General features: G+C 45.1%; 2 protein-coding genes and 1 long non-coding RNA gene across 5 annotated transcripts in view; 1 reads left to right on the top strand and 2 right to left on the bottom strand.

Moving 5' to 3' along the window:
* Positions 1–14704, bottom strand: part of Alg9 (ALG9 alpha-1,2-mannosyltransferase) — a 60065-nt gene extending 45361 nt beyond the window's left edge. For 2 of the 3 annotated variants that reach the window (XR_007594291.1, XM_050156214.1), the window contains exons 1-5: positions 14172–14400; positions 13241–13376; positions 11037–11171; positions 5966–6036; positions 404–492 (exon numbers count right to left, since the gene is read on the bottom strand). Coding sequence is in view for 2 of the 3 variants with exons in the window: in XM_050156214.1 (XP_050012171.1) it covers positions 404–492; positions 5966–6036; positions 11037–11171; positions 13241–13376; positions 14172–14296 (556 nt within the window). In the remaining variant the exon portion in view is untranslated. Of the gene's footprint in view, positions 1–403; positions 493–5965; positions 6037–11036; positions 11172–13240; positions 13377–14171; positions 14401–14572 lie in introns of those variants that run through there. The other variant, XM_050156215.1, reaches the window with a different exon arrangement.
* Positions 14601–18396, top strand: LOC126509979 (uncharacterized). Its single transcript, XR_007594292.1, has 4 exons — positions 14601–14724; positions 17641–17740; positions 17882–17958; positions 18352–18396. It is a non-coding gene; the product is annotated as an uncharacterized lncRNA (long non-coding RNA).
* Fdxacb1 (ferredoxin-fold anticodon binding domain containing 1) lies at positions 16132–20445 on the bottom strand. The gene is made up of 5 exons (XM_050156213.1): positions 20226–20445; positions 19871–20027; positions 18275–18478; positions 17862–18020; positions 16132–17383 (listed from the first exon to the last, which is right to left on the bottom strand). The coding sequence occupies exons 1-5, from the start codon at positions 20437–20439 to the stop codon at positions 16210–16212; spliced, it is 1908 nt and encodes a 635-aa protein (XP_050012170.1). The 5' UTR covers positions 20440–20445; the 3' UTR covers positions 16132–16209.
* Between the last annotated feature and the right edge of the window lie 8 nt (positions 20446–20453).

Genomic DNA, 20453 nt, shown 5'->3' with positions numbered 1-20453 from the left:
CTATCTTTTGAGCAGGCTGCCTTAGCTCAGTCCACAGAATATAGGCGTTCAAAGGCAACACAGCTGGAAAGCTACAAGTCCTACTTAGAACCTTTATTCTAAGTGTCCAGAAGCTAACTATAAAATAAATGCCCAAGGGATACAACCTCTATAGAATACATCTCAAATAACAGGCAGAAAAAAGAGCCATCATTCAAAAATACTCTCCTCCCCCAGTGGCCATTAGGAAGAAGGAACAGAAACTCTCCAGTGAAACTGCCGGGTCTACTTCTCATGAATCTGTGCAGGTCACACAAGTGCCCTGCCAAGCATTTGTCTACATAACCTTGCTGGCCGAGTGCTTTCCTCAAAGGCAACTGCATAGGAAGGTGAACCTGTGACCCACACCTGCCCTCCTACTTACCGGAGGATGAACAAAACATGCCGGTGCTGAGCACCAAGAAGGCCAGCATCATTCGACTCACATGCAGCCCAAATTTCTTGCACACAGCCCTCAAAGAAAAGATAAAAACCATTAATATTGTGGCTACTAAGAGACAGATGTCACAAAGCAAAGAAGAAATGGAGGTGTGTTTGAGAAGTAACAATGAGGAGCTGAAGCCAAACACAGAGCTGTCTAGACTGTCAGCAACTTCATATGCATGAGAAACCCAAACTCTTCCTCCTGACACAGAAGAGCTCCTTAAGAGGAAACGTGTTTCAAAGTTGTTAGCAATTTCATGTGCATAAGAAACAGACTTCTTACTCTTGGCACAGAAGGTGTCTTCTTTAAGAAATGCTGCATATTTAGAATTATATCTACTATCAATAGGGAGATAGCATGATATAGTAAGAAATAGCAGGCCTCAGATTCAGGCAGGTGTTGACCGAGTTTTCTGTCCCGCCTGGTCTCACAGTTGTTCAGTCCCAAAGAAACACACAAAGATCTGCATTAATTATAAACTAGTTGGCCTAGTAGCTCAAGCTTCTTATTAATTAAGTCTTACATATTAAACTAGCCCATTATTCTTGTCTGTTAGCTTGGCACCTTTATCCTTGAGGCATTCTCATATTGCTTCCTCTGCGGCTGAGTCACGACTGCAGACTGAATCTTTCTCTTCCCAGAATTCTCATTGCCCCGCTTATACTTCCTGCCTGGCTACTGGCCAATCAGCATTTATTTAAAATACAAGTGACAGGGTACAGACCATTGTCCCACAGCCGGCAGGTTCAAATTCTGACAAGCAGTGGCTAATTTGATAATCTGCCATTTTCCACATCTGTAAGAGGAGGATAGCAACCATGCCTACATAAAGTTTCTGTTAGGGTTAATTTCGGGAAAATGCTTAGTCAAGTGCCTAGCACAGAGCTGTCCAGCAAAGGCTGTTCTCAACACAGATGATATAAAAGCAGAGAAGGATGCCTTGTGGGATGGCACATGCCTTTATTCCCAGCGCTTGGGAAGCAGAGGCAGGTGGATCTCTGAGTTCGAGGCCAGCCTGCTCTACAGAGTGAGTTCTAGGACAGCCAGGGCCACACAGAGAAATCGTGTTTCAAAAAATAAAAACAAAAGCAGAGAGATAATACAAGAGTTAAAGGTTTTAGCAGTGACTGGGCATAGGAATGAAGAAGAGAGGCAGATTAATCAGAACGAGAATGTATGGATGCCTACTGGTTTACAAGCTAATCAAAATGTCTTTATTTAAAATAAAAAATAAGGTTTCAACAGAGTAGATAACGTTGTTACCAGATGACATGGATTATTAAAGGAAAATATCAGCACCAGGCACAGGACTGTTCCCTATGAGTTACTGGTCAAGGAGGTCCCAGAGGTTCCCAAAACAACCCAAGCTATTTCCAGAGATCACTTTTCCATCACAGTTAGCTCACATCCTATATACTGAAGGTACCATATACTTTGTTTGCAGGACAGAGAGAAAACTAAACTAGAACTAACCTGAAACTGTCTCCCGATGACTAGCATTCATAGTGCTAGAAGGTTCTCTGGACAACTGAAGGAGAAGTCATTAATGGCCTTCTCCAGCAGTGGACCCTATGTGCTGCAATACAAACCTGCCAGGCAAGATGTGCCCACAGGTGCAACAGTGACAAAACTGCTAAGGGTACCAGCTGCTTTCTGACTGGACCTGAGTCCTCCTTCACGGGAGGACTTCATGCCTGATACTGTAAACCTGGCTCAAAGCCCACTGCTGGGGAAGCTCAGAGGTTGTTGTGGGTAAGCTACTCGTTTGGTTTTGCTAAATGGACGTGTTGTCGAGTGCCTTCTGGGCTGGAGAGATTATCCAATGGTTAAGAGCACTGGCTGCTCTTCCACAAGACCAGCTTTCAATTACCAGCACCCACATGGTGGCTTACAACCATCTGCCACTCCAGTTCCTAAGGACCTGGCACCCTCTTTTGGCCTCTCAGGGCACCAGGCACATACAAAGTGCACACGCATACATGCAATCAAAATACCTATACATATTAATTCAAAAAACCTTCCTAAACATTTGTTTATAACCACAGATTAGTACTGTAGTCAGCCTTGGGCAGAGAAGCCTCTATTTACAGTGTCGGGGTTAATGGAGAGCCCAGGTGATGAGAGTAAGCGACTACTGATGCTCGGCTCTAAAAGGACAGCTATATAAAACCACCACCAGCAGCAGCAGCAGCAGCAGCAAGCTTAAGGAATATTACTGAAGAGTGGAGGGAAAGGATGTAAAAGCCAGAGGATGGGAGGGGTGCTATGAAACCTGTCTTCTGGACATGACCATGCCACGCACAGCAAGCTGTGGTGACTGGAACAACATTCTAGCATGAACGAGGGAGGGGTTCATGAGGCCCTAGCCACAGCTGAGGACCTATTCATATGGATGGCTACTAGCGGGGGAGTCATTTCTCTTGGGGATGTAGCTGGTAGGTGGTCCATGTTCTAGACGATTGTTCCACAGCCATATGCAAGTGTGCAGCACTTACTGAACTCAATGGGAGGTTTTTGTTGTTGTTGTGTTTTTTGTTTTGTTTTGTTTTGTTTTTTTGAGACAAAGTAGGCCTGACTTTGCAGACCAAACTGGCCTTGGCCTCGAACTTAGAGATCCACCTGCCTCTGCCTCCTGAGTGCAGGGATTAGAGAGAGCCATCATTGCCTGGCTCAGGGGGTTATTTAAAAAAAAAAAAGACATGAAGATAAAAGGGGGATTTAATTACAGGCAGATACTAGAGGAAATGGTAGGGCAGAATTAGAGTGGATATGCTCGAGAAATACTATATACATGCATGAAAGTGTCAAAGAATAAACTTTAAATATCTTAAAAACATAAATAAATGTTAATTCTCAGGGGAAAAAAAGACTAGAAAATAACACAAAAAGCCACGTAATTTACCCATGTCAATGTTTTTGTCCTTCTACAAAATTGGGATTATTTTGTTTTTTTCCAATTCCACAAATTAATGTCTTTTAGGTGTTGCTATTAAATTTTTTTTCATTTTGTTTGTTTGTTTTTCAATACAGAACTTCTCTATGTGACAGCTCTGTCTGCCCTGGAACTCGCTCTGTAGGCCAGACTGGCCTCGAACTCATGCCTGCGTCTGCTTCCTGGATGCTAGATTGAAGGCGTGGACCCTCAGACCAGCACTGCTATTGACTTGATCAGTATTTGTCCATGTGTAAGCGTGGCTTTACTTGGGTTTATTTTATGTTTCTCTCCTGAAAGGGTTTTGATTCTTCCAAAGTACATCTTTTAGGAGTTCTTTCAGTAAGGACATATTAATAAAAATTTCTCTAATTTGTAGGTGGGTTTTCTTTGTGTGTGTGTGGTTTTTATTTTTGTTTTTTATCACAGACTTTCTATATGTAACAGCCCTGGATGTCCTAAAACTCGATTTGTAGACAAGGCTGACCTTGAACACACAAAGATTCTCCTGGTGTGTGCCACCACCACCCGGCTGGCTTTTCTTTCTTTTCTTTTTAACTGGAAATCTGTACTTAGCTCTTGATCTTAAATGTTAGTTCACTTTTGCATGGCTGGCATTTGCCTGGGCATTCTTTATTTTGTTCTGCTGGGGATGACCCCAGGGCCCTGAGAGTATTCAAGCACTCCACCCCCCAGCCCACAGCCTGCTCTCTCGGAACTATGAAGGAAGGGCTTCAGTCTCTGGTCCTGCTCTCGCTGCCACTGGTCTCGCTGCTCAATGCGCCCTTACAGGGACTCCATGAACTCCTCGTCCAGTTTTAAGATCGGTTCTTTATCTCTGGTGTTTTACACAATTTCACTAAATTCTTTTTATATTCCTGGATTAAGATGCATGATTTACTAAATTTATGGATTATCAACCTTTTCCACTAGCTCGAAAAAAGTGTGTGCTACACTTCCCTTGAATGATGTCTCCTCTTGTTCCCTGTATCAGAGCTAGAAACCTTACACATTAACTTCCTCTCTATTCCTTTTTTATCTAACTTTATTCCCAGCAATTTCTTCAAATTTATCTTTCATTTTACTACTTTGCTTACTAGCAGTCTTAATCTGTCTAGACTATCTACTGAGTCTTAAATATCAAATTATATGAATGATGTTACACACATATATGTTTATATGTGCATATATATAAAGTCAACATAAAATAACTACATTTTTGTTTCTATACGTTCTTACTATTTTTCACACCGGCCTGGTCATTTCTGGAGGTTCTTGTTTCTCTTCATGTTTTCAGTTCTCTCTTTCACTTCTCTACACACAGAAAATACTGTTTTCATTTTAATAATTCCTAATAAATGAAGATTTACAGGCCAACTTTTTGTTGTTGTTGTTGTTTTTGTTTTTTCGAGACAGGGTTTCTCTGTGGTTTTTTTTGGAGCCTGTCCTGGAACTAGCTCTTGTAGACCAGGCTGGTCTCGAACTCACAGAGATCCGCCTGCCTCTGCCTCCCAAGTGCTGGGATTAAAGGCGTGCGCCACCACCGCCCGGCTCAGGCTAACTTTTTGATGACTGCAATTTCTGCTAGCTCTTCAACTCTTGTCTCTTTTTGTGACTTCCCTGATCTGTGTGGTACTTTGGTGTGACTTCTTTATTCTGTTTCTCACGCCCTCCCAGGAACTAAACCCAGACCCTGTGCACATGAGGCACGCACTCTGCCGCAAAGCCTCTTTGCAGCCTGACTTCATCACCCTTTCTTGTGTATTAGGACTACAGTCCTAACATAGTCCTGGTGATTTCCTGACATCTGGGTTAAGAGTCCAGTTCTCTAGGGAAATTTTTTATGTGATGCATGGGACCTCTACTAATCTAGGACAATTCACCATAAATCTCCATCATGGGTCTTAGGAGATGAGATGGTTGATTTGAATTCAGGCCCAAATCCACATGAAAACCAACTTATAGCTACAATCCCCAGAGGGAGTACTGGTTTTATTTTTACCTCTAATCTTGTCAGAGTCAAGGACAAAAATCAATTTTAATCTGGCACATCTAGCTATGGGAAAACTTTTAATAATGATCCTTAAGTCTGAGTACTTTCTTTTAATGTGTTAAGGCACTATTAAATTTAATGGGTTTTATGTGTTACATTTTTTAAAGGCAGCTATTTTATTGCTAGAATACTTAAATGCATAATGGATTCATTAATATTCAATCAACTGAGAGCTACTTGGTGTGAGGCCATGTATTGAGTGCAAACGAGAGCAGAGTCTTACAACACTGGGAATAGTCTCCCATCGGCTCAGCTCTAGGGAAGAAGTGAATCAATCAATCCTTCACTTAGAACCAAAACTAAGGTTTCACTAAATCCTATGAAGATGAGCGAGACATGCACTGCAAATTAAAATCAGGGACATTCCAAGGGAACGGCAGCTGGAGGCACTGCTCCTCAATTCCTCTGCAGACAAGAAGTCGCTGAAGCTGTAGGACCAGAGGAGAGTACTCTCTGACAGCTGTCTGAGCTACAGCAGGGCCCCTGGCGCTTTTGGATGTAAAGCTTTGATACTTACTTATAAAAGTAAAGTTCACAAATACAGCTCACAAAAGCCAGGAGACATCTCAAAAAGTAGAAGACAAGAATCTGAAAGAAAGCCAGAGTGAGAAAACAGAAGTCAGCAACAGGAGCCTAGTCGCTTGTAAGGACGATGTCCTCACTTGTCAGTAAACTGTACTATAAACTGGTACAATGCTTCTGAGGAGAACCACACAAATTTTCATATCCCCAGACTCACTGCACCCACTTCTTTACTGTAGGAGGGGTGGGAGCCTCCATTCATAAAGGCATCTATTGTAAAAACTACCAAATATCCAAAGATGCAGGCATACATCTGATCATGCTACTACATCTATTTCGGAGAGTATAAACACCTGGGGTTGCAAAGATGAAACCTGTGATACCTTGCTCATTTGTTGCTCACTCAACAAGTCCTCTCCTCCCTTACTCTCCCCATTTTTACTCCCTAAGATTGATTTAATTATTATACAGTGTTCTGCCTGCATGTTTGGCTGCAGGCCAGAAGAGGGCACCAGATCTCATGACAGATAGTTGTGAGGAGACACCATGCATTTACTGGGAATTGAACTCAGACCTCTGGAAGAGCATCCAGTCCTCTTAACGGCTGAGCCATCTCTCCAGCTCCTCCTCTCCCCTTTTAAGGGTCTTACACTGTAGCTCAGGCTATCCTGAAACTCACTATGAATCTCAGGATGACCTAAAACTTACAGCTATCCTCTTGCCTCAGCCTTCTGGATGCTGGACTGCACATATGAGCCACCTCACCTGGTTGAGAAGCACTTGTTCAACAGCCATAAAAATTTAAATACTGATTATTTACAAAATACATCAGCATTACAGTTACAGAAACTATATGCATATGAAAGACTGGAAAGATATACAATGGTAAGAGGAGACATGGCAGCCTACTGGGATTAAGGTGTTTAACTCCTATCTGTACATCTGTACTATGCATTAATCAAGTCTATATTTTTGTTTGTTTGTTTGTTTTTTGAGACAGGGTTTCTCTGTAGCTTTGGAGCCTGTCCTGGAACTCCCTTTGTAGACCAGGCTGGCCTCGAACTCACAGAGATCCACCTGCCTCTGCCTCCCGAGTGCTGGGATTAAAGGCGTGCGCCACCACCGCCTGGCTCCATTAATGGCATAAGCTTAATAAAACAGCAATAAGGGTTGTAATGACTAGCTCTTAAGATTTACTTATTTTTATTTTATGCACATGTGTGTTTTGCCTGCACGTATGTCTATGAGCTACTTCCAAGGAGATCAGAAGAGGGCATCAGACCCCTGAAGCTGCAGTTACAGATGGTTTCAACTACTATGTGGGTGCTGAGAAGTGAACGCAGGTCCTCTGAAAGAGCACCCAGCACTTTTGAAGCCACTGAGCCACCTTTCCAGCCCCTTGATTAGCTTTTAGACTACAGAGCATACAGAATCCTCACAACATAACTCTGCTTCCATACTCAGCAGAATAACTGCAAGTAGCCAGCATGGAAACACTGCCCACGCTTATCACTACAACCAACCAAATCCCCAAATGAGTTTTAGAAAGAGCCCATGAGAGTCAGATTCATTCATTAATAAGACACGAAAAGCCTATACCACACGATAAGCAACTGTACAGATGTCACAGGGACAGACAATTTGAGACGTGTCTATGATAAGGACTCCTCACACTATGGAGTATTTGAAAGTTAAAAAAGAAATGAGCTGGAGAGAGGGCACAGAGGTTAAGATCACATACTATTCTTTCAGAAGACCTGAGCTCAGTCCCAGCACCCATTTCACGTGACTCACAACCACCTATAACTCCAAGTCTAGATCTGGCACTTTCTTCTGGCCTGTAGACACCTGCGCTCTCGTGCACACACACAGACATATACTGTTCAGCAGCAGGACAAGGATGCCATCGGCTCCCCTATCAGCACTGTAACTGAAAGTCCCAGTCAGTGCAAAAGGAAACAGAAATGAGGCCCAAGGGGCAGAACGAGAGAAAGAAAGCGTATAGTTATGGTCTGTCCCTAAGCATTTGACTACTAGCAGCTTGGTCTCCAGGGCGGTGACATTAAGATAATGAACTTATAAGAAGCAGGTCCTGGTAGACAGCAAGGAGGTTTCTGCTCACTGAACAGATTACTACTCTCTCAGTAGGGGCAGGTCCTCGTGGGGCTGCATTAGCGCCCTTGAGAACGGGCTGCCACAGAGCGAGCATGCTGCCTCGCCTTTGCCTCAGATATACACCTACTTTCTTTCTGCTTCTCCTTCAAATGATATAGCCAGGGTACCCTTGCCAGAATGCTAACACTATATTATTTCAATTATCCGCTCACTATGTACATCAGGCTGGCTTCAAAACTCACTGAGATCCACCCACATCTGCCTCCCAAGTGCTGGGATTAAAGGCCTGTGCCGCTACCCCCAGCTGTCTGTTCCCTTTATGGCCTACCCAGCCTTGGGTACTTTACTATAGCAACATAAAATCGACAAGGACATAAACCCAAGTGAAAAACAATCCAGGAGATTCGGCTGACAAACCACTGGCATCAGCCTGGAAATTCACGGAGATATTCAGCATAAAGATCAAAATACAAACTCAATTACATTCCACCAGGATAAAAGGGGTGGGGTGAGGGGACAATGACAGAAGTCTCATAAGTGACAGGTAAAAAAGAAGCTAACAAGATAATGGGATAACTATTACTGTGGGATGAAGGAGGTCTTCATTTAGAAAGACCTAGGACCCTAAGGGAAGAACTGACTTGACTATATCACAGGTAAGGATTTCAGCCAAGAAGCTGGCACTTGAAACAAAATGAACCCACATCCAATGTCATGAAGGAACATGCATGTCTACAGACCAGAGGAAAAAGGAGGAAATCTAACAGCAGCTAGTTGAGGAGGCTCACATATTTTTTTTCTCCCATTCTTTCTTATTTTATTTTTTAAATAAATTTACTTATTTTACATCTCAGCCACAGTTTCCCCTCCTTTTTCTCCTCCCAGTCCTTCCCCCCCAATCCACTCCTCCTCTGTTTAGGAAAGCAAATAGACCTGGGCTGTATAAAAAGCAGGTTAGAAAGGTGTGGTGACACATACTTGAATCCTAGCACTGGGGAGGCAGAGGTAGTCGCATCTTTGCGAGTTCAAGGCCAGCCTAGCCTAAGGAAACAAAAAAGCCAAAGGGTTAAAGGCCAGGGAGCATGCCAGCAAGCAGCATTCCTCCGTGCTGATGTTTAAATCCTTGTTTGAGCTCCTGCTCTGACTTCCTTTGATGAAGACTGTGATCTGAAGCATAAGCCAAATAACCCCTTCCCGCCAAGTTGTTTTTAATCTGAATGCTCTTACCACACAACAGAGTGAACTGGAACACGAGCTGTTCACACCACGTATGTAAGGTAAGCGACAGAAGAGGATGAAGTCTGGAAACATCAAGTTCTGTGTGATAATGGAGCTCAGCTAGAAATGAAAATGTAGCACTGCAAGCTGCTGGTTCTCTACTGAGTCCTCCATCTTATTTTTCCTCTAACAAATTCAGAAGCACAAGAAAGCCTAAAAAGGCAGAAATGAGATACTTGGCAGGGAAGGAAGACAGTGTCCTGCCACTCTGTGCGCTGCCTCTCTGATCATTGTGAAATGCAACTGTAACCACGACTCTCCTCAAAAACTTTGCAACAAAAACACCACCAGTATCTTCTAACGGATCAGATCTTACACAAAGCTGGCCTCTTCTTATTTCTCAGTCTCATTTAATCCATCCCACCACTCTCCATAAATCAAACTAATTTATATGAGAAATAATCCTTAGCCCTTCAGTTACAAAGACTGCTTCCAGGGCTAGAGAGATGGCTCAGCAGTTAGGAGTACGTGTTGCTAGTCCAGAGAACTGGCGTTCCCGTCCATGTCAGGCAGCCGAGCCACCTGCAGCTACAACTACCAGGGTTCTGACACCTCTGGACTCCACAGGCACACACACTGTGGGACACGGCTCCACAGCTGAGAGAGCATGTTACACAAGCATGAAGAAGTGAACTCATGTGAAAGTCAGGCATGGATGGCCATGTGCTTTTGTAAGCTCAGCATCAGGAGACAGAGACAGGTGGCTCCTAGGACCTTACTGGCCATCTCCTAGGCAAAATGGAGAGTTTCAGGTTTAGTGAGAAGCCCTGTCTCAAGGGGATAAAGTGGAGAGCAATAGAGAAAGACAGCTGGTATCTCCTCTGGCCTCTGCGCTTGTGCACAGGCACATGTGCTTACACAGGCCCCTCAGATCTGCAGACACACACACACACCTACACACACACACCTATACACACACACTTACACACACACACACACACACATACTCCCAAATTTGGCAAAAAGCATAAGCCTAGATAGTCAAGTAACTGAGTAAACAAACAAACAAAAAAAAAACCCACACCAAAACATGTACTGTCAAAATTTTTAACCCTAAGCCAAGTCAGGCTGCAACTAACTCTTGAGCACCCTACTTAAATTAGACTCTCTTAATATGCTACCCCATCGCGCCTTGTACTTTTCTTCCATAAATCTACATTTTGAATTATTTAATGTTTCTCTTCCCCCATGGAACTGTAATTTCCATGAAGGCAGACTCAGCTGTTCAATCACTTAACATAATCTATACTACATGAAGGCTGCTCGATTAGTGTGTGTTGGATGGTGAGGCCAGAAGGTGGCTCAGCAGGTTGAAAGGTGCTTGTTGCACAAGTCTGACACCTGCGTGTGATCCAAGACATCTACAGTAGAAGGAGAGAACCAAATCCAAAAGACTGCCTTCTAACCTCCACATGGCTCGCACACCCGTAGTTTGATAGTCCAAGCCTACAGACACAGGAACTTGAGAAATGAGGGGGGGAAAGTGGGAGTCCAAAAGTTCCAGACTAGTCTATGAAACACACCAAGACTCCTTGTCCAAGAAGAAAAACAAAAAGAAGAGAAAAAGAAACAAATCAGCCTCTTAATCGTCAATAGATTTTGTTCTCTTTTCAAAACTGCTCCCAGACTCGCCTGTTGACCGACGTGACTGTGATCAGGCTAGCTGCCCTTACCTTATTAGTCTGCAGAATCCGTGCATGAAATGCAGCTGGCCAGGCATGCAGCAACAGGTAAGCATACGAGCGAATGGCGTACACTGGGGAATACTCCCACGTCTGAAATCCCTTCCCATAGATGAGGTAGTGTGTCTGAAAGCAGAAACAGATGTGGTCAGGGCTGTACTAGCAGAGCCCCTCACGGGCTCACAGGTGAAGAGTCCCATCAAAACTGTCAGACACAAAATTTGAGAATTAACATTTGTAACTAATGAGCAAGAAAAACAACAAATGACCTCATATTTTTAAGTTAAAATAAAAATTTTACTGTATTTTCTTAAAATACTGTTTAATGCCGGGCAGTGGTGGTGCAGGCCTTTAATCCCAGCAATTGGGAGGCAGAGACAGGTGGATCTTTGTGAGTTCAAGGCCAGCTTGGTCTACAAGAGCGAGTTCCAGGACAGCCAGAGCTGTTACACGAGAAATACTGCTTCAAAAAACAAAACAAACAAACAAACAAACAAAAAAGTTTAACTTAAACAGAAAAACTGTAAGTCGTTTATTTTCCTTACATACACCAAGTAAGCATCTTCCCTCTGGTTTTTGATACAAATGTGTTTGGGTAAGGGTACTTCCAAATTTTTTATACTAGAAAGTAAACAAACAATACATAAACATATAAATCAGAAATGTTATGCATGCACTATTAGTAACACACACACACAAAACAACAACAAAGAAACCTGTGGAGTCCGATTCTCTATTGGTCAAGTACATCTGAACATGAGGTGTCCTGGAGTGGCTGAGAGTCTGTGTCAGTTTATTGGAGGAAATAGATTTCCCTCTCAGCAAGTCTAAATGACAGTTCAGTTGTTAGTCTTTACCCTAGTGGGTTTTCATTCATTCACTCATTTGTCTTAAAAATATAAAAAAAATTATAATAAAACAAAAACTACCCCATCGAAGTTGGACAGGACAAACCAAGAGAAGGACACTCACACTTCCATATAGCAATTCATCATCAAAAACAATGTAGGCAGGAACTCACACAGGGCAGGAACCTGGAGACAGGGGCTGATGATGCAGAGGCCACAGAGGAGTGCTGCTTACTGGCTTACTCTCCATGGTTTGCTCAGCCTGCTTTCGTATAGCCCCCCGGACCACCAGTGCAGGGATGGCAGAACCTACAATGGGCTGGGCCCTCTCCATCAACCACTAATTAAGAAAATGTCCTAGAGGCTGCCTATATCCCAGTTCTATGGAGGCATTTTCTCAACTGAGGATCCACCCTTTTCTAATGACTCTTGCTTGTGTCAAGCTGACAAAAAACAAGCCCCCACAATTATTTTGGCAAATATCAGAAGAAATAAACTTAAAAAGCTGGAAGAATATAGTTTCCCTCTAAGAAGTGGGATCTGGACAGGATGAAAATGGATAACTGTACTTCCCTCAAGTTTTGTAGTAACTGTTAGCTTTAAAACCTGGATCTACAAGTATTACTTAGACTTATAAAACCATTTAAAAGATTATTAAGTCTCACCTTTGAGTATGTCAGCTAAAGGTCACAGGCTTCAACAGTAACTAAACCAACAGTTTGGACTATTTTAAAGACCTGTTTTATTTATGTATGAGTGCATGCATGTACCTGTGTGCTATGTGTACCAGAAGAGGGCATGAAATCAAAGATCAGATCTGATCAGATATCAGAGAACAATTGATTGATTGATTGATTGAGATGGGGTCTCTTTAAGTAGCCCCCCCACCCCACCCCCTCCTCCTGGAATTTGCTCTGGAGACAAGACTGGCCTTGAACTCATAAGAGATCCTCCTGCCTCAGTTTCCAAAGTGCTGTGATTAGAGCACCACCATACTGCTGTCATGATTTGGAGCTGGATTCACCTAAATTTGAACTATAATCCTCATGACTGAGCAAGTGCTCTTAACCACAGAGCCAGCTCGCTAGCCCCAAATCAATAGGTTTTAGGCTATAAAAGTGAAGATAATTTATTTTAATATTTTCACACTTGCATTTTACTTGTTTGTTAATTAGTCCTAAGTACCAAATCAAGATCAAAGGCCAAATCCCAGAACTGAGGGCTAAGGATGTAGTCTAGTGGTAAAGCATTTGCCTAGCACACCCAAGACCATGGGGTAGATCCCTAGGACTGCAGAAACTAACAGCAACCAAACACACAAATACAACGGCTAAAGAGATCACCTACTGGCTCCCAGTAGTTGAATGTTTCATCGCAGTCAGAGATGTTGCTGAGGAGAGCGGCACACAATCTTGCTGAGAGCAGACACTTGAAAGCAGTGGATCCTTCAGGAGCCCAGACTTGCCCAGCTTTATTTCCAGACCTGCCCAGAAGGGAAAGCAAAACCATTAGTGGATCAGGAAGCCTGCTAGGGAAGACTAAATGCAGACAGAATAGACAAGAATGGCTAAAGGCACCAACGCAATAAACCATTCACCTAAAAGAAGGGCTTGTCGTGCGTTTTCTTTTTTTTTTAAAGGCGTGCGCCACCACCTCCCGGCTTGTCATGCGTTTTTCAATCCCACTTTCCACTTCCTGCTACTGGGGAACACACTACTTCGGACACCTTGGCCTATTTCACCTGCAACACTCCCTTTCCCCTCAAGCCAATTAATTACTCACTTGAAGGCCACAATGCCCCCTCCCCATTTCTTAACGTCACCCCTCGTTAAGCCTATCTATCGTCCCCTCCTTTAAACGAATAGAGGCCTCTAATACAAAGTGCAGGTGCAGCAGACAGTTCCTTTACTGCAGCCCTGACCTACAGGCTACAGGCTTGCTGGTGTTTTCGAGGGCTGAAGGGGAGAAAACAGCAAACGGGCTACTGGGAGAATCAGAAGGGAGGCAGCGCGGTGTAAAAGGCGTACTCTCCAGCCAACAGCTCCCACAGAGGCTCGGCTAACTCTACCAGCAGGAAGCCTGCTCAGTGTGGGCCTGAACCTGAAGCGTGGCAGACCCTAGCTCCAACAATGCAGGGATCTGCGGACGGGCGAGGATCAACCCGAACCCGGACACTCCCAGGAGGGCCAGGAGGAGGCGGCCAGGCGAACCCGGCTCGCTGCGGAGACCCCCGGCCGCCCGACCTCCCGCCCGCCACGCCCTCCGGCCGCACACGCACTCTGGCCGCTGTTCCGCGCTGCCCGCCTCCCGGCTGCCCAGCAGCTCCCGCAGCTTCTCCGCCGCCGGGCCCGTGTCCCCGCCGCCGCCGCCCTTGAGGCGCTGCCGGGCCCTTCGGCTCGCCATGCCAAGCGTCGGAGAAAGGGCAGAACTCCGCACGCTAAGATATCAGCGAGAGCGCAGACATTGCTTGGCTAGGAAACGGTGTCCGCCGAGGGACAAAAAGCCTTGACATGCGCAGAAAAGACTAAAATACTGTGTCACCGGACCAATTGGGGCGGAGGCGCGGATCAGCAGCCTGGGGCTAGCCCTCCCATTTTTAACGCTAGGTGTTTCTCCCCATTTCTCAACACACCACACTTGCCAATGCTACAGAGCGTTCCGTTAAAGGGCACCGCACACCTTGCTATGTCTTGTTGAGAGGAATGGAGGCAGCCAATAACTCCGGAGAGACAAACCCGTAAGGCCAGAATTCTGAGAAGTGAGTCCGAGGAAGTCCAACGCAAAATACTCAACCAGGCATTTGTCAGTGGCGTTGCTACTACAGCGCAGCGGTAGGCACTTCACAGACGTGGTTTTAATTCTCTCAGCCACCTTGCTTTTACTGATAAAGCCAAGGTCCAAAGTTGCTTGGCTAATAAATGGAACTATTCCAATTGAGGACCGAGTACAAACACACTATTCTCGCTACATCATCAAAAGCCCTTTTTAGGAGAGTTTTGTTGTTTTTAAAGGAGTCTAGGGGTCCGGACTTCTTGGTTTCAGAGGTATTTATTTACAAAGACACTTTATGAGAGAGGAGGGAAGGAAAGGGAAGGAGAGAGAGAGGGGGAGAGAGGGAGGGAGGGAAGGAGGGAGAGAGAGGGAGGGAGGGAGAGAGAGGGGGCGAGAGAAGGAAGGAGGGGGGGGGGGGGGGGGGGGGGGGGGGGGGGGGGGGGGGGGGGGGGGGGGGGGGAGGGAGGGAGGGAGGGAAAAAAGAAGTTGGCCGGTGGTGGCACAAGCCTTTAATCACAGCACTCAGGAGGCAGAGCCAGAGGTATCTCTGTGAATTGAAACCAGCTTGGTCTACAGAGCAAGTTTCAGGACCACCAGGGCCGTTACACAGAGAAACCCTGTCTTGAAAAATCCAAACAAGAATAATAAAAATGGAGGTTGATCCTATGGATCAGTTCCCATACACAGTCATTAGTTACCAAGCCCTAACATCAGCTTCAGTAGAACTCATATGTACCTCATTCCTTTCCTGAAAAGAGAAGTAAGGCAGACAGACCCAAATGACAAGCCCGGCTCTGAGACGAGTTACATGAATTCGACAGTCAATGACAGAAGCAGCAGTGTAAGGGATGATCGACCCCACATGTGTAACACACGCAGTAAGACGCACAAACTCCGTGAGATGATACAGAGGAGCTGAGAGTGTGGGAAATATATTTACAAACACGTGTGGTGAGACATCCAGACTACAGCCTCTTCAGCAAAAGAACAGTGAAGTACATATGCTTGTCTTGTTTGTGCTTCGGTCATTACTCAGGATCAAAAAACTGAACTACAAGGTCACCAGTCACATTAGTCTGTAAGGGTATTTTTGTTTGTTTTTGGTTTAGCTCGGTTTGGTTATTAGGAACAGGACCTCGCTATATAGCCTGGGCTGGGCCTGCCTCTGCCTTCTGAGGACTAGGCTCAGAAGAACAAAGCACCAGCACCACCAGCACCCACCACCTCCACCACCACCACTCGTACCACCAGCACCACCACCATCAACACCAGCACCACCACCTCCACCAGGACCAGTACCAGCACCACTACCACTATGCCTAGCCAGGCTGTAGGTTTAAATGATGTTCACAGATATCTTTAGGGTTCATGAACACTACTTTGGTCACACACACACACACAAAATCTTACATACAACACATACCAAAAAACAAAAACAACAAAAATCCACAGATTCCAGAAAGGAGTAACAGCTTCAAGTTGTTCTTTTCCACCCACATACAACATACAATGAGGGTTCCCGCTATAGAAAGGACCTTACTAAGCTATCGAAGCGAAACATGGAGCTGTCTTTGAACCTCTTTTCTGAACCGGGCCTGCATTGCTGCTGCCAGCTGTGGGCTGAGCGCCCTGTCACAAGCCTGATAGGTCAATCTATAGCAGAGGCTGACCTGTTCAGTCTCCGGATGCTGAAAACGGCCAAGGAACTGTATGGAGATAACAGTGTCCTGAGACACTGCTCGGGCCATGGTGTGGAACTCCAGGTCATCAAATCCTTTCTTCTTGTCTAACCAAAAGCTGATATCATGCACGTAGCGTGGAGGATACAGGGAATAGCTTTTAAAGCGCGCTGTTTTCCCAGGGGCAAATCTTTTCAGGAAACGGTTATCAAAGGTCCACAACAGTCTCCAATCGGAAATATCATAGACAAGCATGGCTAACAAGTCCACGTTTAGAGAAACAAACACAAAGCACTGTTGCTTATGTGAAACAGTTATAGATGTGACCACAGTCCCAATAATCAGATTCTCAGTACAACCTGGGCCAAAATGAAGAGATTTCACATGGATTACGTAATCCTTTCCATTTGGTTGAAGGACAAATTCCACTGAAGGGCTCAAACTGGAGCCCTCCAGCAATGTCTGAGTCAGAAGGTTATCTAGAATATCCTTCAGGTGGTCCAGCAGTGACGCCAGGCGGCTATCCTTCACGTTTTTATGTAACCCAAGGATAAGCAGAGTCTCATGAAATGCTGGCATTGTGAGCGGTGAAATATGGCACTTCCGATAGACAGGCCCACTGAGGATGTGCAGGGGCCCTGGGAGGAAGTCTGGTGAACGGATGACAGCTTCAGCGTGAACTAGAAGAGAAGGTCTAAGACAGAGCTTAGCCTGTTCACGGAGACCCTCCTGAGCTGCTGCGCAGTCAACCCACCCAGGACTCTTGGGAAGGGCACATTCTGAAAACGATAGGAGAACGTCTTCCATTTCCTGTGTTATTTCAGCAGTCAGGGACTCAGAATAAGAGTTATCTTCATAGAGACTAATCCAAAAGGCAGACGAGTCGCAGGTCCCAGGAGGGAGGATACTGGTGCCTCCCTGTGACAACAAAGGGAAGGAACACTTCAGTCTTCTTAAAGGAAAGTGTTTGCCCAATTCAGCAATGAGCTTCTCATTGATGGTTCTGACAGGATGACAGGAAGATGCTTCAAGGAACCGCCTGTTTAAACACACAAAATAATTTTTCACTTATAATAAGTTACAATTGCTGGAATTAAAATCATTTGTTCTTATGTAGAATGCAATCATCCTTAAACCAATCCTGAAAACAACTCATTTGTCATATAGTCAAAAGCATATGCTTTTTTTGAGATAGTATGTACATCTTTTGGTTTGGTTTGGGGCTTTTTATCTATTTATTTATATTTTATTTATTTATTTATTTATTTATTTATTTATTTATTTATTTATTTTCAGTGATGGGAGCCAATTCTGACCTGGTGCAAGATACTCCCAGGCCTGGAGAGTTAGCATATGGTTTAGACGTCTGCCACCAGCCCTCTACTCCATCAGCCTGGTAAGCACCCACGGCACCATCATTAACAGTTCATGTATCATCCACTCAAAAGGTGGTGACCATTAACACGATCATGGCACAAGTAGGGACAGAAATGATTTCCAGCAAAATAAAAGATTACCTGTTCAACTTTCCTCCAAGTGCCTCGGGCTCTGTAAAGGAAAACCACTGGTCTTCCAGTCTGACCCTGAATGTTCTGGGCTGACAGCCTTCGAATGGTAAGCTCTGGGTGAAGATATGGTTCAAAGCTCCTTCTACGTGAAATGACTTAGCCTGACTCCTGCCAAATAAATGAACAAACAGCTTCTTTAAATTAAATATTATTTATTTACATTTTAGTTGACATTAAACATATGCGTATAAGTGTGTGTGTGTGTGTGTGTGAGAGAGAGAGAGGGGGGGGGGGTTACGATTAGTAAGAAAACTATTTTTGAAACTAAATCAGGAAATTAGAAAGGAAAAAGTCTGCTTTTGATTCTTTTTATGACTTTAAGCAAGAGATGGAAGAAGACTTAGGCCTACGGTATTACTTACCTATACCCAGTGCACTTGTATCCTGGCACGGCCTCACAGCTGAAGGGATACACATCGCTTAAAATGAACCCTCCCAGGGCTGCCATGGCAACCACTTGCCAACTGTTGTGCCACTCTCTCTGAGGCTCATCGGCAGGAGTTCCGCCTTGTCCTCTACACAGGGCCACGTGGATTTCCCCTTCCTTCGCAAGAACATCAGCACAGCTTATAGAGGACAAACACCAGACATGTATCAGAAACCACCAAAGGAGTCAGCAATATGCACATGGTTTAGCTCTGAAATAATTAAAGTTCACCTTACTTGCAGAGGTCTATCTTTGCGTTTGTGTCGCTTTCCTGTATGTCACAGAAGCGTCAGTGTCCAGCAGGCTCCCACAGATAATTCACTCTGCGTTGTTTCTCCCCATTAGGAAACCTCTCATAGTTGAGGGCTGGGTTGAGCACTACATCGCCGTGCATAAGGCCCTGGCTTTGATAATCACCATGCACACACATCTATACTTCAACTGCCGAATTTGAAACGCCGCCTTTGCTAAAGGTTTCTCAGACCTAGAGGCCAGTGGAGCCTCCAACACTGTCAGTGCAGTATACTGGTGTAAAGCACTATGGTAAAGCCATAATCATTGTAAGGAGCAGCTACTACAGTAGCCCCAGTTCATAGGTGCAGAAAAAGAAGCAGGTGATGCCTAAACTTGCCTACGGTTTTAGTTAGCAAGGGGTGAGCCAGCACTTGAACCCAGGCCGTGTGGCTCTTAAATCCATGCTCTTCGTCATCAAACTATACTGGCTCTTACTATTTTTCATTAAAAGACATTCTAGGGGTGAGCTGGAGAGGGGATTTGGCAGCTAAGCGCACTGGTTGTTCAGAGCTCAATTGCCAGCACCCGTATGACAGCGACACCCATCAGTAACTCCAGTCCTGGGGATCCAATGCCCTCTTCTGGCCTGAGTACCAGGCACACTCATGATGCACAGACAAACATGCCCACAAAGCACCTTTATATATACATTTATTTTATTTTGGTTTTTTGAGACAGGGTTTCTCTATCACTTTGGAGCCTGTGTCCTGGAACTAGCTCTTGTAGACCAGGCTGGCCTCGAACTCACAGAGATCCGCCCACCTGCCTCTGCCTCCAGAGTGCTGGGATTAAAGGTGTGTGCCACCACCCTCCCGCTAAAATATTTTTTAAACAAACAATTTGGAGCAATCGAGATGGACCAGTGGGTAATGATACTTGCCACCAAGCATGACAGCCTAAATTCTATCCCCCGGATTCACAGTGGAAGGAGAATCAACTCCTTTAAGATGTCGTCTGACCTCCACACCCGTACATTACACACATACAGACAGACACTAATTACATTTAAAAAAATAATCTTGCCTTTTCCCTCCTAAGGCCTATTTAAGCTTTTACATCTAGGGTTATATGACCCAATTTAAGACAAGATTGTGGTTTCCTCTGGGTTTTCCTTCCTTTCCACGTAAATCCTAGCAACTCACACACGTGTGTGTCCTACGTCTACAAAGTTTGTGTGTAGTAACTTGGTTATGGACATCTGGAAACATTTCGCATCCGAGGACTCGTCTTTCCTCACCTCTGGAAAAACTTGGCAAGCAATTCCCTGTTCTTAGCTACTCCCGCTTTTCGTCCACAGTGCGGAAAGTTGAAATAAATTCGATCAAAGTCTCTGTCGTGTGCCTGCAAGGCGTGTGCCAGCTGGGTGCAATCCACACCAAAACGAACTTCGATACCTGGCAAAGAAAGTTGAAATGCAAACCAAAAGACATCTTAAGATCTGTAACCCAGACAAACACAGAACCCCAATCCAGCCCAGGCATGGGCACGCAGCACTTCCACGTGAGCGCCTCCAGGAGGCGCACTCACACTCCCCAAGCAAGCCACACCCCCACGCCCTGGGCGGGGCCTGGCGGAGGGGTGGGACCCGCTACCTCGCTCGCGCAGGCGCTGTAGGTTCTCCTGGGTCACCGGATCCCCGTCCAGATCGTCCGGCTGTTGGAGGCAGGTAGCGGTAACACTGACGCCGGGATCCAGGGTGTCGATTAGAGACGCGGTGAAGGAGAAATTCCCTTCCCCTACCAACAGGAGGCGCCGGAGAACCATGGTCTCCTCTGGCTCCCTGCCGGCGCTCTCTGGAGCGTACATTTTGCGTCACTTCC

Source organism: Alexandromys fortis, unplaced genomic scaffold (assembly GCF_014885135.2).
Source record: "Alexandromys fortis isolate MF-2015 unplaced genomic scaffold, M_Fortis_MF-2015_v1.1 scaffold_89, whole genome shotgun sequence".
NCBI lineage: Eukaryota > Metazoa > Chordata > Mammalia > Rodentia > Cricetidae > Alexandromys > Alexandromys fortis.
Note: the sequence above shows the minus strand (reverse complement) of the source record. Positions and strands in the feature narration are given on the sequence as shown.

Coding starts and splice junctions, on each gene's coding strand:
- Fdxacb1 (XM_050156213.1), bottom strand. CDS start 20,439: ATGTACGCTCCAGAGAGCGCCGGCAGGGAGCCAGAGGAGACCATGGTT. Junction 20,028..20,225: donor ACAGCGCCTGCGCGAGCGAG/GTAGCGGGTCCC, acceptor TTTCTTTGCCAG/GTATCGAAGTTCGTTTTGGT. Junction 18,479..19,870: donor CTTGCCAAGTTTTTCCAGAG/GTGAGGAAAGAC, acceptor GTCCTCTATAAG/CTGTGCTGATGTTCTTGCGA.